Here is a 14467-nt window from a genome sequence, read left to right as displayed (position 1 = left end):
TTGGTCCTGTTAAAATGCTCTCTTTTGCCCAGTTGCCCTACCAGTATTTTCAGGCTTTGCTTTAAAGCCCAACGTTTACACCAATGACTGGTGCAAGAACTTGCTGGCCCAGACCTATCATTAGCTTGAGAAGAAATAATAAGCCTAACAGCAATTGCCTAACCTAGTCCTCACCTTGACTCTATGAAACCTTATCTAATATCTTGGGTCTTAGGGCAGGGTCCCTAGAAGCAGAGTCTAAGAGGAGATTTGGATGCAATGATTTACTGAGGGAATGAATAGTCTCAGGAGAAATGGAGCGAGGGAAGGTGGCTAAGGCAGGGGAAGGAGCTAAACAAGGATGTAGTCACAGAGTTTGGCTTCTGCCTGATCCTTGGCAAGCTCTGGAACATAAATTGCACCAAAAGATTAGCCTCACCTTGAGACAAAGGGCTGGCCTTTTGTAGCCCCTCCTCCCTGCCACCCCATACCAGTCAGTTTTGGGGTATGAAATAGTGTAGGCATAATATCTTGGGGCAAGGCTGCCACTCCCTTTCAGCTGAGTGTAATTCTCTGGAGAAGGAGCTTTTAGGGAGCCAACACTCACAGCACCAGAGAGATGCATACACTGACTCAGTAGAGGGAATCTGGGCTGGGCTTCAACAATATCCACTACACCCTATCATCACATCTTCTTCATTGACTACCACCTAAAAACTTCGAAGAAGGAAAAAAATATTAAAAATATGACAATTTTATACAAGCATAGTAAATAAATGAAAAACAACCTATGTTAAGTGTTCCAGCATTATAAGAGGCAAGGACCAAAAAAAAAAAAAAATGTACACACATGAGCTAGATGCCATGAATTTTCTCTTCATACCTTATCTAATTTCCAGATTCTAAGGGTGCTTAGGCAGAATATCCCCAACTGAATCTGCCACTTTTTTCCTTCAGCATTTTTCCAACTACATTTAGGAAGATTACTAGATATTCTGTTCCTAGCTATAATAAAAAATGTCCACCCTTGAGAAACTAAACAATACTATAAATTGTATTATCTATTACAGAAACTCCTTATTTTGCTCTTAATATAAATGTATAGTAACATATAACAATGGGAAAATTCAATATTTTATTAAGTTCCAAGGCATGGCATAAAATATATAAAGTTTGAAAACGTTCAAGACAAATGCTATAAGCATAGCACAAAAGTTAATGAAATATACAATGGTAGCAAAAATGTATAATTTATTTTGCTTAATTAGTTTTAACTCATCAAAAGTAGAAATTAAGAAATAACTTATTTTTTATAGAGCTTTAGGTAGTTCATTTAATGTCTGGAAAGCTTTCCTATGTGATAGTAATGGTTTCAAAGCATCATGTACTTAACTGTTTTTAGGATCAAAAACTATCTTTGAGATATGATCCCCATTCATATTCCTGTAAATAAGCTGTAATAGAATTAGATTAAAGGAGTCAGGATGCTAAGCATAACTCTGTGAGCAATTAAAACCTAGCTTGTTAAAAAATACTTTTGAGTGCTTTATAGTCTGTGAAGAGACGAGGGAACTTACTGGCCCATATCCCCTTTCCTGTTAAAGTCATGACATGTTGTGGCTCTTACCAGTTCACTTAGGTTATGTAAAAAGTCAAAAACAGATACATAAAAACCCATTTTGTCTATAAAGTGGAATTGAAATGCTTCAATAAGTAAAGGATGTCAGTCATTGTGAGCACTGATGGCAGGAGATGCCTCAAAGGGAAATGAAACATGTTGATACTTGGTGATACTTGGACATGCTTTTCCAGGTTCTCTTTCTTCCTATAAGCGTACTTTCCAAAACTCAGAGTGGAGCTAATGGGGCAAGATAGGAAGTCACTTGTTCATATATTATCTGGCATTAAAACCTTTCAATGGATGGTACTGATGATAGCACAACATTGTGAATGTAATACTGCTGAATTGTATATGTGAACATAGTTAAAATGGGAAATTTTTATGTTGTACATATATTATAACAATAAAAATTTTTAAAGAATCAAAGGCAGAAATTAGGTTGTAATAAAATAACAACCTTGCATAGCTCCCAACTTTGAAATATTCTCCACCCTAGTGACTAAATTCACATTACTGAAAAGAAAATGCAGGAAAGAAAGCAAACAATATTCTTTAGAAAAATCTTTAATGTGTTGTGTTTTGAACAATTCTATGAAACTTAAATATGTAATGTATTTTCTATTAACCCATTTCATTTTTAAACTCTTCACTTGGGGCTCAATGGTTTTATCATTATTAATGACATCAAACAAATCTAAGGAAGTCTCACCAAGTCATAGCTGTTGTAAAATTTCTTCAACTTCTATTAAAAAAAATCTTTTCAGCACTTGGACAAAGGAAAGTGTGCTACATAGTGATGGCCTTTTTTTAATCTGTATTTTGTTGGCAGTTCAGTTCAGTTGGTTTCAACATTTATTGAGCACCTACTATGTACCAGGCACTGTACTAGATGCTGGATATACAAAGATGAGTAAGACATGGTCCCTGCCCCCAAGGAGCTTACAGTCTCTTGGGAACAAACAGGTAGTGCAAATACTTAAAGATTATTCTAAAATGGACAAAATGTCAGTAGTGTAGTAATATTGGGCCTTTAAATACAATGATATGTCATTGTTTGTAATGTCAAGGCAGACAATTAAAATGAAGTCCATTTTCATGTGATAAAACAGTACAATCTTTAAGACCTAACTTTTAAAGATTCACATGATAAAGGTAGTTAATACTCAAAAATGTACATCATAAGTTTTCAAGTATTTCATACTTAGAAATATTATTGCCCACATTTGTGCTATAGTCAAAGCCGTAATTCCAGGTTACTGCATCATTCACATCTCAGCATGCTGGGATTCAGTTTCTCACTGAGTTTATGAATTAGAATGGCTAACTCCTCCGTTGCTTGACTCTTGTCCTCCAAAAGTTCATATCGAAGGCTGGAAATATCTTGCTTGATTTCCTTTAGTTCACCTATAGTTTACATTTTTAAACAAACATATATATGTATATACTTAGTAATTTGCTGTTTGTATTTTGCAAAGAACAAGGAATGAAATTCATACAAATGAATATATTTAATTTGTAAAGACTTTAAGGTAGCTACTTCAGATTTTTTCCTTTAAGATGATTAAGAAACATCTTCTTTAAAAATATAACATTTGAAAAAATTCTGTGAAAATAACCCAACTATTAAGATTAAATTATGGCTTAAAAGTTTTTGTCTTATGTCTCACGCAACTTTTAACAATGGGTAACTTCTCTGACAATTGATCTGAAGCCAGAGTATCTCCCTTCTGTCCCATATATTCCCTCGAGCATAAGCGTTGACACCTACATGGATCATCTCCCATAATCAGGATCGAAGGATTTCCTAGCAAAGCTGAAATTTACTGAGGAACCAATCTATTTAATAGACACATACTAATAGCATGGAAGAAGGAACTTTTAAGTTAAGTCTTGAAGGAAGAGAAGGGAAAGGGGAAAGGTAGGGGTGTTTACTAGGGAAACAGAATGACAATGAAGAAAGGCATGGATGGAGTCCAGGAACAAACAGATGCATTTGGCTGGCACAGAGGATCTATGCACAAGGAGTAACAAGCAATGGTGAAACTGAGGGTTTAGGTATGATACCACTGGCAATATGTAGATTCCATAATCTCCACGAGAATGAGACTTTTGGACATGAAAACACCACTGCACCCATAGTTCAGTCAGGCAGCATTTTGAACACCTGTAGATTGCAATTATAAACTGAATTCCCTTGCAAATGAACATAATGTAGATAAGCCATTGACCTTCAAAGGTGATCACTGGGGCAGAAATTTACTTTGAATCCAAGAAATGATTCTTCAAGTGATTGATACATTGCCTTAATTTTTTATAATAGAATAGCATGTAAAACACACCTTTAATGGTATTTCATATTTTTTATGCTTTAAAGTATAATTTTTATATTCTTCAATTACATAAAAGTAAAAAATTTTTATCTTAAAGAGTTCCAACTCTACCTCAAGAATATAGAAAATACATTTGTGGGTTATTTTTGTGGTCAAAAAAGGGTGTTTCTTCCTTTTGCATATGGCAATACAGAGGAAATAAATTGATCTAATTTGAAATTACAAAAATGATGGAAAAAATGGATTACTACTCCAGTCAGTTTCATAATTAGTCCATAAGCCTAGTGGACCCTCTTTCACCATCCTTTCATCATTGAGTTCTTTCTTGTTCTTGAGACATGGGCAGACTATACACTAAATATTGTATTTAATCTGCCACTACAAGAACCACAAATTACTCAAATTCTTTAGATTTCAGTTTCTTCATTTATTAAATGGGTCTACTTTCTTATAGTTACAACTTTGTTCAAAACTCCAAATTTCTCATTAACTCAATTTCCTCTTTTGTGAAAGGGCCTGGAAGACACTTCTTGTTTTCAATGCTGTTCTGGCCATCTAGTTCTCCCCAGTCCGTTTTTCCAGGGAGATACAGTACAGCTGGTCAGATTTACTGCTTTCTAAATTACAAACTTATTCTAATCCTGCATCCTTGAAAATGTTATTTGTCACCATGATTGGATTTTTGCTCATTCTAAAACTCCCCAATCACACATTTCTGGATTTCTTTTCTACAAACACATACCCTTGGATTGACTCAGATTTGCAAGAGATTCCTTACATTAATCAAGTACTGGCTTCAAAGCCTTTTACTTAGTAAACTTTACTAAGTTTAGCCTTTTCTTCTCTTATCACTGCACAGATCTAGTGACATCTTATTGGTGTTAGAAGCTAGAGTTTCAATTTTTATGGCAACTTTTTTCTCCCAGGTTGGTTTCTTTTCAATTCTGGGTCTGTGCTTTGACCTACTCTCTAGTTTTTTATTAAAAATTTTTATGGTTAAGACAGATGGCCAGCCTAGAATATGCTTTGAAAAATAGACATGCTTAAGTAAGGAGTCAAGGAGAAAAACGAAAGGCAAAAGGGAAACACCGGACAAGAAAATTGGGTTAGAGATTTGTTTCTGTACAACACAGTAGAGATTTCCATGAAGATATAGGGAATCTGTATTGAGGTAACCATTATTTTACCTGCATCACTGGAAAAATGTTAACACTGATGTGAACTCATTGAAATAAAAGTGACACTACTGACTACCTAATGAAAAAGGAATCCAGACTTCCAGAAAGATGGCAATCGCTGCCTCTTATAAAGTAGTTTGGATAGTCCAAACAGAGATAAACTACCTATGGCTGACATTTTAAGAACTGTTTCTTAAGAAAGATGGAGCTTTAGAAATGTAACATGAGGTTCCCTGTCAATCTTAGAGGAACCTGAACTGGAGTCTGGGATAGGATTTTACAGGATATTTCAATATGAAGTTTTCCAAACTCATTAAGTTAGTTGTAAAAGCAAGTTGGAAATGCTTACCTTCGTTAACTTCATCATTTTCTTTATCTACTTGTGCTTTCAAAACGTATCGCTTTATAAGTCTTTTCATTATCTGCTGTTGGGCAAAAAGAAATGTCATATTGCCAATGATGTGTACAAACAACCTGTAGCCTATTCCTCAAGAGCCCTATATACCTGTAAAGCAAGCAACTCAAGAGAGAGATTTTATTTAACAATGTGCAATGAACATTTTTTTTTGCCTCAGGAATGGAGGAAGCTTGTACCACACTAATGAAAGATGTTATTAATGGGGGAAAGTGTGGAAGGAGTAGTGAGTGGGGGAGATGGGAATCCCCTATGTTTTCAATGTTTTAGATATGAAATTTAAAGCTCCTTTAAAAGTAAAGAAAAAAAAGTTAAGGTGGAATATTTCAACTCATGGTTTCTCTTTGAAATGCCTTGACACTCGACATTATAATCTATAGAAATTACTAGCTTCTTTTAAAAAATATATGAGTGTGTATGCAGTACAAAGAATTTGGGAAATACAGAAAGGAACAAAAGAAATAAACAAAATCATCTTTACTTCCACTACTCAAAGTTAAGCACTGTTGTTATTTTGATATATTCCCTTCTGATATCGTTCCTTTAAATTTTCTATCTATACTAAATACTATATGTATTTTTATGTTTTCCAAATACCATATATTCTGTTATAGTGCATACTTTCTTTTCTTAGCCATATGTATGGTGAGTATTTTTCAATTTAAATAAATACTCTTATAGTATAATTGTTTAGCTGCAGAAAAATGAAATTGGAAACCTATTTTACACCATACACACAAAAGCAAAGGTTTTAAGTCTTTTAAAAGAAAGTTTAGGAGAATATATTTATAAACTCGGTGTAGAACTGGATATTTTAAAAATGAGAAAAAATTCTAATTGCAAAAAAAACACTGTAAACTCAACTTCATTACAATTTAAAGCTTCTGTTAAAGAGGTACCATAAAAAAGTGAAAAGGCAAGCCACACAGTGGGAGAAAATAAGTTTGTTATAACTAACAAAGAATTTGGATCCACATTACATAAAGAACTTTAATTCAATAAGAAAAACTAAAAAAAAACCACAATGGAAAAATGGGCAAAAGACAAATAAACAACAGGTATATGAAACAATCTCAAATTCTTTTCTTGGGGAAATACAAATTATGACAGCAAGGTGATACAATTTTGCATCCACTAAAAGGGGAAAAAATAATAAATCTGATAATGCCAATTATTGGGAAAGGCTGTGGATCAATGAGGACTTTTATTCTTGAGGTATAAATGTAAAGATAGAGAACCACTTTGAAAACAATTTGATATTATCTTTTAAAGCTGAACCTTTGTGCTCTTCCATCCAGATATTTCACTCCTTAGTATAGAGCCTAGAGAATTTTTGCGCATGTGGATCAAGAAATATAAAAAGAATATTTATAACAGCCCTGTCGACAATAGCAAAACCTGGAACAATCCAAACAAATATTAATAGGAGGATGGACAAACAAGTGATAGCATCTAACACAGTATAATGTCATTGTGTTCATCAATGAAATTAGTGAAGCATTGCCACACACAATAGTATGGATGAATCTAAGAGGATAATGCTAAGGGAAAAATTCAAGTTTCCCAACACTTCATAAAGTATAATACTATTTTTACAAAGCTTAATAACTACTAATGTACATAATACATTATTTAAGAATATCTTTATATGTAATGAAACTCTATTTTAAAAGAAGAGGATGAGAACTCAAGCGTCAGAGTATTACCTCTTAGGTTGAGGCAGGAAAGGAGTTGGGAAGAGGAGGAGCACATAAGTAGAGGCACTGAATGGGTAACGTTCTCATTCTTAGGTGGTGTTTCATAAGTGTACATGTAATTATGCTTCATAATTCAAGACCTTTTATTCTCTGAGACAAACACTACATGAAACATCCTAGAATTCTCTTTTACTTGACCTTGTCTTCTTATAGGTCACTTAGGTTCATAATTTCTGTTTCTTGAATGTTGAAGAATATTTTCCATTGTCACTAAGTCTGCATTTAGTTCAAACTTTTTTCTTTTTTCTGTTATCTTTTTACTGTGATATTTGATACATGCAAAAGAATATGCATAACATAATGAATTATGCCTTTTGGGGAAAGAGGTTATTCTCTCCCAACCTTGTATGTGTGTGGGGGGGGGGGGGGATAGCAGTTTGATATTATTGATGAATTCCAAAAAGAAATATTGGATTATGTTTGTAATCTGACCTGTACCTGGGCATGACTGAGTCATGGTTAGGGCATTGAGTCCCTACCCCTTGGTGGGTGGGGACTAACAGATAAAAGGCATGGCAAACAACAGAGTTGAGGGTTTTTCTGATATTGGGTTCTTAATGTTGGAATTTGATGCTGAAGACTTAAGCTGGAGCCCCAGGAAGTAAGCTCCCAGAGAAAAGAGAAGCCAGCCCAGGAAGAAAGGAACCTTGAGTCCAGATAGAAGCAAGCCCCAGGAACATAGGAAACCAGGAAGCCTCAACCCTCACAGATGTCGGCAGCCATCTTGCTCCAAATAGATTTTGGTGAGGGAAATAACTTATGCTTTATGGCCTGGTACCTGTAAACTCCTACCCCAAATAAATGCCCTTTATAAAAACCAACCAATTTCTGGTATTTTGTATCTATACCCCCTTGGCTGATTAATACAGGAGGTATTATGCTTTCCCCTACCCCCAGAAGTCAAAGGAAGGGGGGAATCCAAGGCAATTACTCATAAAGATTAGGGGTGCCTAAAAGAAAAACCTGGCATCCTGTTCTCAGTTGAATGCTTACTCCTGCAGACTTGATGGAAAGCAATTAAGTCAGGAAGAAGAAAGAACTAAGAGATGAGACAGGAGCAACCATTGGGTAAACCTGTATTCCCATCATTTGACAAGCAGATATGTTTCCAACTGGGTTGGGTGTATGGTCTAATCAGTAAATGAGGTTGGAACAATGGACTGACTATACATATGGAAAAAGGATAAAATTAGATCCCCATCTTAAGTCAGAGCCACAAAGAGGGTACCAAAAATTGGTCGGTGTTAGAGAAGTAGTGACAAACAACAAGGAAACGTCTGCAACCTGCAGTTTACTCAAGTGAAAAGATGTTTGCCATCTGCTTTCTTCTCCTTCCCACTCCACATAGCAGAGGACTTAACACCTAGAAGAGTGTGTGGGGCGGGGGGGATTAGGGGGACAGCAGTGCTATGTAAAATGCAGATCACAACCCCTCTATGTTAAAGCCACTAAGGCCATGGGTGGGGAGTAGAAAAGCTTTACATTTGATTTGGAGATTTAAGTTTCAAAGTAAACATGAACGCCTTTCTAAATACAAACGTGATTTTTCTAATAACCAAAAGTTACTGGAAAGTTACTGAGTCTTGCCTAGATGTTGTAAAGTTAACATTTTGAAAAGAAGAATTCAAAATATGATTTTTAGTAGAAAATCATTGAAAAATAAAACAGAATTTTTATACATTCACAGTTGAGACTCCTTAATGACCCCATAACATGATGTTAAAAGATGAAACAGAGTGAGTTGCTTATAAAACATAATGACAAAGAATAAGTTCCCAAAATATTATGGAATTCTGACAGGTCAATAAGAAAAAGACAAACAGTCCAATACAATCAGGCAAGGAATTTAAACTTACAGGGAAAAAAAAACTGGAATGATAAAAAAATGTATGAAAAGATGTTAAATCTCACTGGTAATCAGGGAGGGGTGTATCAACACAACAAACACCAATTCACACCTATCGTTTGGCAAACATTTTTTTTTCATTTTGAAAAAAAAATTCAAATCTACAGAAAACTTGAAAATACAGTAAAATAAATTGAAGGATGCACTTCACCTAGGTTCATCAATGTTAAGAATTTGCCACATTAAATTCATTTAGCTAGTGAGTAAAGATCTGTATTCAAATTCAGATTTTTTTTTACCACAAAGTCATTCTGCCTCACCTTAAGTTTTTTAAATTTTATTTTATTAAAGACATTGTAGGTTCACCTTAATATTTAAGAAGTTTTATTTCATGTAGAGGTAGGATTTCTAAATAAAACCTTTCTCAGTGAATATTATTATTATGCTGCTGAACCATTTAAAAATAATTTGTAGGCATTATGTCCCTCTATCCTTAAACACTTCATGTATCCCCTAAGAGCTATGATATTCTCATATATAACCATATATAATTATCAAGCTTAGAAAAATTAACATGGATCAGAAACTATCTAATACATATCCCATATAAATTTTGTCTGTTTCAGTACTGTTTAATTTTTCCAAGCAAGGATCACAACTTTGAGATGTTAGGCATCTTTAGGCTCTTTTAATCTGGAACAGTTATTCAACCATTCGTTGTCTTTCACGATGCTGACCTTTTTAAAGAAAATTCAGGCCAGTTGTATTGCAGTAGGCAAAAATTTTAAAATATGATAATACCAAGTGCTTGTGAGAATGTTGGGAAACTTATACTTTGCTGCTGGGAATATAAATTAATACGCAGAAGCAGAAATTTACTAGGATGTATTACAGCATTACTTATAATAGTCAAAAATGGAAAATAAGCTAAAAATTCATCAATGTGGAGAGAATAAACAAACAATAGAGTATTATTCAGCAATTAAAATGAAAAATGAAATACACATGTATTAATATAGATAAGTGTCAAAAGCAAAAGTGAAAAAAAAGGATATGTACCAGAATATATTATTTGTATATTTCAAAATCACACAAAACTGGTACATTTCATTATGAATACATAGGAATATAATAAATGTGTAAAATAAAGTATACATGGCAAGATCACATATAAACTTCAAGATATTGGGCATCTCTGGGGAGAGAGGAAGGTTAGTGGGAAGAGTAGAGGTGTTTTAGTTGTATCAATATTGTTTTATTTCTTATAAAAAAGATCCAAATAAATATGGCAAAATGTTAACATTTATTAAATCCAGGTGGCAGTCACATAGATGTGTACTAGAATATGTGTGATACTTTTCTGTTTTTATTTTAGAAATAGAATATAATGTAATATTAATTTTATTTTAAATATAATAAAATAAAAACTATTAAAATATTTCTTATACAATAGGTTTTCTTTCTTTTATTTTTTTAAGATTTATTTTATTGACTTATTTCTCCCCCCCAACCCGCACCATTGTTTGCGCTCACTCTCTGCTCTCTGTGTCTACTCATCTTCTTTTTAGGAGGCACTGGACCCAGAACCCAGAACCTCCCATGTGGGAGGGAGGTGCCCAATCGCTTGAGCCACCTCTGCTCCCTGCTTGTTGTGTCTCTCATTGTGTCTCCCCATTGTGTCATCTCATTGCGTCAGCTCGCCACATCAGCCTATCACATCAGCTTTCTGTCTTGTTCATCTTCTTTTGGAGGCACCAGGAACCAAACCCAACCTTCCATGTGGTAGGTGGGTACCCAACTGCTTGAGCCCCATCTGCTTTCCTAGGTTTTCAATATTACCTAGAAAATTAATATGCCCTCCTAGCCTGGCATTCCCCCTTCTGCAGCAGCAATAGCAATAGTATCATGATAAAAAGACTACTGTTTTTCAGTTTCACAAATGAAGCTGTAAACACTTTAGCTGGTAAATAAACAGAATAACTCAGAGCCTAAAAAAGTATTCAGAACCATTCTGAAAGGTTTTATTTAAAATCCTATCTCTATATGAAATAAAACTTTGTAAAAATTAAGATAAGGCAGAATGGGTTTTGGAGTAAAAAATACCTGAATTTGAATACAGGACTTTATTTACTATCTAAATGAACTTAAGCTGCTTAAAGTTTCTAAGCTTCCATTTATCGTTTATAAAAGGGAGATAAGAAAACTCAATTCACAAACTGTCGTACAGATTAAATATGTGAATGCATGTAAAAAAGCACATTTCCCCTCAGAAGAGATTAGCTATTGTTAGAAGTATTTATAAAGAGAAAGTTTGACAATTAAGTTATCACACCACATATGTGGAAGTAAATGTCAAAGGAAAGCAAACTAAAGAATAACCTAGTGTATGTATAACATAGTGATTTCAGTGGTGGATGAAAACTGGGATTAATTTATTTCATATCAGTGAGATCATGTAGTATTTGTCCTTCAATGCCTGGCTTGCTTCACTCATCATAAGGAATGGTATAAACATAAGAATGCTTTTCTTAGATGTGATCTTTTTTCACAAGCCTTTTCTGTTACATTACCAGAATTGTAGTTGGTGCTGGGGTTTAATATATACCCAGGGGATCTGAATCTCTGGACTGACCATATGATAGCCAGGCCCTGAGCCTCAACAGACTTCAACTCCTACACTCTGGTTTATTAGACTTATCCCACTCAGCTAACATTGAGTTGAAGAAGGTCAACCACCACACCATGGAGCCTAGAGTGCCTACAATTGAAAGCAGGAGGGTTGCACCCAGCATCCATGTGGAATCTAAACCCCGTCTTGATATAGATGTGGAGTGGACACAACCAATCCAAGGTCCACAGGATGGAAGAATAGAATATGGATTAGAGTGGACTTACTGATATACTATTCATGAACTATTGTGATTAGTAATCGAAGAAAATGTGGCACTGGTGTGGAGAAAGTGGCCATGGTGGCTGCTGGGTGCGGGGAATGGGAGGAAGAGATGAGATGTGGAGGCATTTTTGGGACTTGGAGCTGTCCTGGGTGGTGCTGTAGGGACAATTACCAGACACTGAATGTCCTCCCATGGCCCACTGGGTGGACTGTGGGAGAGTGTGGGCTATGATGTGGATCATTGACCATGAGGTGCAACAATTCACCAAATGCAGTGAATGTCTCATGATGATGGAGGAGAATGTTGCTATGGGGGGAGGAGTGGGGTGAAGGGGGTGGGGGGTATATGGGGACCTCATATTTTTTTAATGTAATATTTAAAAAATGAATAAAGACCAAAAAAACCACAAAGTACTAAGAAAATGGTGATATCTGGGAAAATTACAACTAACGTAAATTATGGAAAACAGGAAACAGTAACATTGTAATATTTAGCAATAATGGGAAGAAGATATTTCTTCAATACTAAGAGACAACAACAGCGAGGTAATTGGGGGTATGGAATTTTTCTCTTTGGAGTAATGAAAACGTTCTAAAATTGACTAAGTTGATGGCAGCTCAATTCTGTGGTGAAAATGAGAGCCACTGAGTAGAAACTTTGAATGAACTATACAAAGCATGGGACTGTATAACACAGGGAATCCAGAGGTAAGATGATGCACAGAACAAGTATAAGAACGTTTTTTCCAGACAGATAAATATTTAATACTAAAATAGGGTGCTAATAATTGGGTGGGTTGAGGGGAAAATACACCAAATGTAAGATATGGGCTATAGTTAGTAATATTTGACGAAACTCTTTCATCATTTGTAGCATATGTTTCACCTTCAATGCAAGGTGCTGGTGGTGGGAAGATGTAAGGGAGTCTTGTGTGATGATATGCATCTTTGTTTTAAAAATTCACAAATTTTACTGTACATTTATTGTTTATGTATAATTATGTTTGAATGATATACATCAATAAAATTTTATTCTAAAAAAGTTATCACTACCCACATTTCTCAGTATAATCTCTCTAATATATTTACTTAACATTATGTGAAATCATGCTGGAAAAGGTCTATGAGAAACAGAACTTATATTTACCACCAGAGGGGGAAATGAGAGGAAACTATTTTAAATTTTGTATAAGAGTTCATGTTCCCTAGAAACATTCTGCCACTCAGATTCAATTGTTATTGAAGGGGGAAAAGGAAAGCATATTCATCTCCTCTGTATCTTTAACCTGCAGGGGAAATTATGGTCACAGGCTAAAAATTTTCCCATCAAAGTGTGGTGTGTTTTAACCCCATGTAGTCCACAAAATTTTTCACCTTAACATTTACAGCTTAAATGTACGTATTCTCCATTGCCCCAAGGTTGAGCTTCTCTACAAGGCAAGACACCTGATATTGGAATGAAACCAGTTTCTCCACATGTGATACTACCTGATAAGTGTCAATTTGTTCATTTCATTTTGGAGGAGTAATTCATGTGAATTCCTAAATGACATGCAACTCAGAGAAGATGACAAACTAACTACTTCCAGTCTATTAGCAGCATGTCTTGTGAACCCAAGGTACTACTGCACAACAGTAAAGAACGTGGGCTGCAAGTACAAATTACCTGGGTTTCAGTAGTAACTTCATGATTTATAAGCTGTGTAACCTTGTTGTCTTAATCTGTATAATGCAAGCATTAAAACCCATCTTATAAAAGAGATAATGCATGCAAATTATACAGGTGGTGCTCAATTAATATCAATTATCATACTCTCATTTATGCTTGTGTAAAACAAATCTTGATCAATCTAAATGATGACACTGAAGGCAAGGACCATGAAACTCCTACGTCAAGTGAAAGTACCTTTTTAAATAATACCTTTAACTGAATTTACAACCAATTCTTTTTTTATTAAAAAAATTTGTTTGAAATATATCATTCATACATGAACATATATAAACAATTAGTGTATAGCAAAAGTTATGATTACAATTGACTCTTTAATCAAGCAAGGAAGAGAAATTAAATTTGCCAATAACAGTTTCATCTTTTTTTCCTTATGGTCAAATTACCAACTGACACAATGGAAGTCTATAGATTAATTTCCACATTCCAAAAAACTCCCAGGGATTATCCAGATTTCTTTGTATGAGTCTATGAGTCACTCTTTAAGGAAGACACTATGACTTTGTAAACTATGGATGTTTGGTGTCCAGGATGTGGAAAGCCTGGAGAGAGGCTCCAAAATTGGAATTGAGTCATAGGTAGGTAAGGACCAGAGATAGTAATTACCTCAAACATAATCTCTTGAAAACAAATCTAAGTTCATTTCTCAACCCTCCACCAAGACTGGTCAGGAACTGGGAGAAAGATTAAGATGTGGGTGATTGGCTATCTGGGTATGC

The 14467-nt window shown here is 34.8% G+C and overlaps 1 protein-coding gene across 7 annotated transcripts in view; it reads right to left on the bottom strand.

The window, feature by feature from the left end:
- Positions 1–1091: 1091 nt before the first annotated feature.
- TRPC3 (transient receptor potential cation channel subfamily C member 3) overlaps positions 1092–14467 on the bottom strand; it is a 72732-nt gene continuing 59356 nt past the window's right edge. For 3 of the 7 annotated variants that reach the window (XM_058293111.2, XM_058293126.1, XM_058293159.2), the window contains 2 exons: positions 5458–5533; positions 1092–3004 (listed from right to left, as the gene is read on the bottom strand). In XM_058293111.2, the coding sequence (XP_058149094.1) occupies positions 2862–3004; positions 5458–5533 (219 nt within the window). In that variant the 3' untranslated portion in view covers positions 1092–2861. Of the gene's footprint in view, positions 3005–5457; positions 5534–14467 lie in introns of those variants that run through there. The other 4 variants (XM_058293118.2, XM_058293137.2, XM_058293148.2 and 1 more) reach the window with 3 other exon arrangements.

The sequence above is a fragment of the Dasypus novemcinctus genome, chromosome 1 (assembly GCF_030445035.2).
Source record: "Dasypus novemcinctus isolate mDasNov1 chromosome 1, mDasNov1.1.hap2, whole genome shotgun sequence".
NCBI lineage: Eukaryota > Metazoa > Chordata > Mammalia > Cingulata > Dasypodidae > Dasypus > Dasypus novemcinctus.
This window is presented reverse-complemented; position numbering and strand designations above follow the sequence as displayed.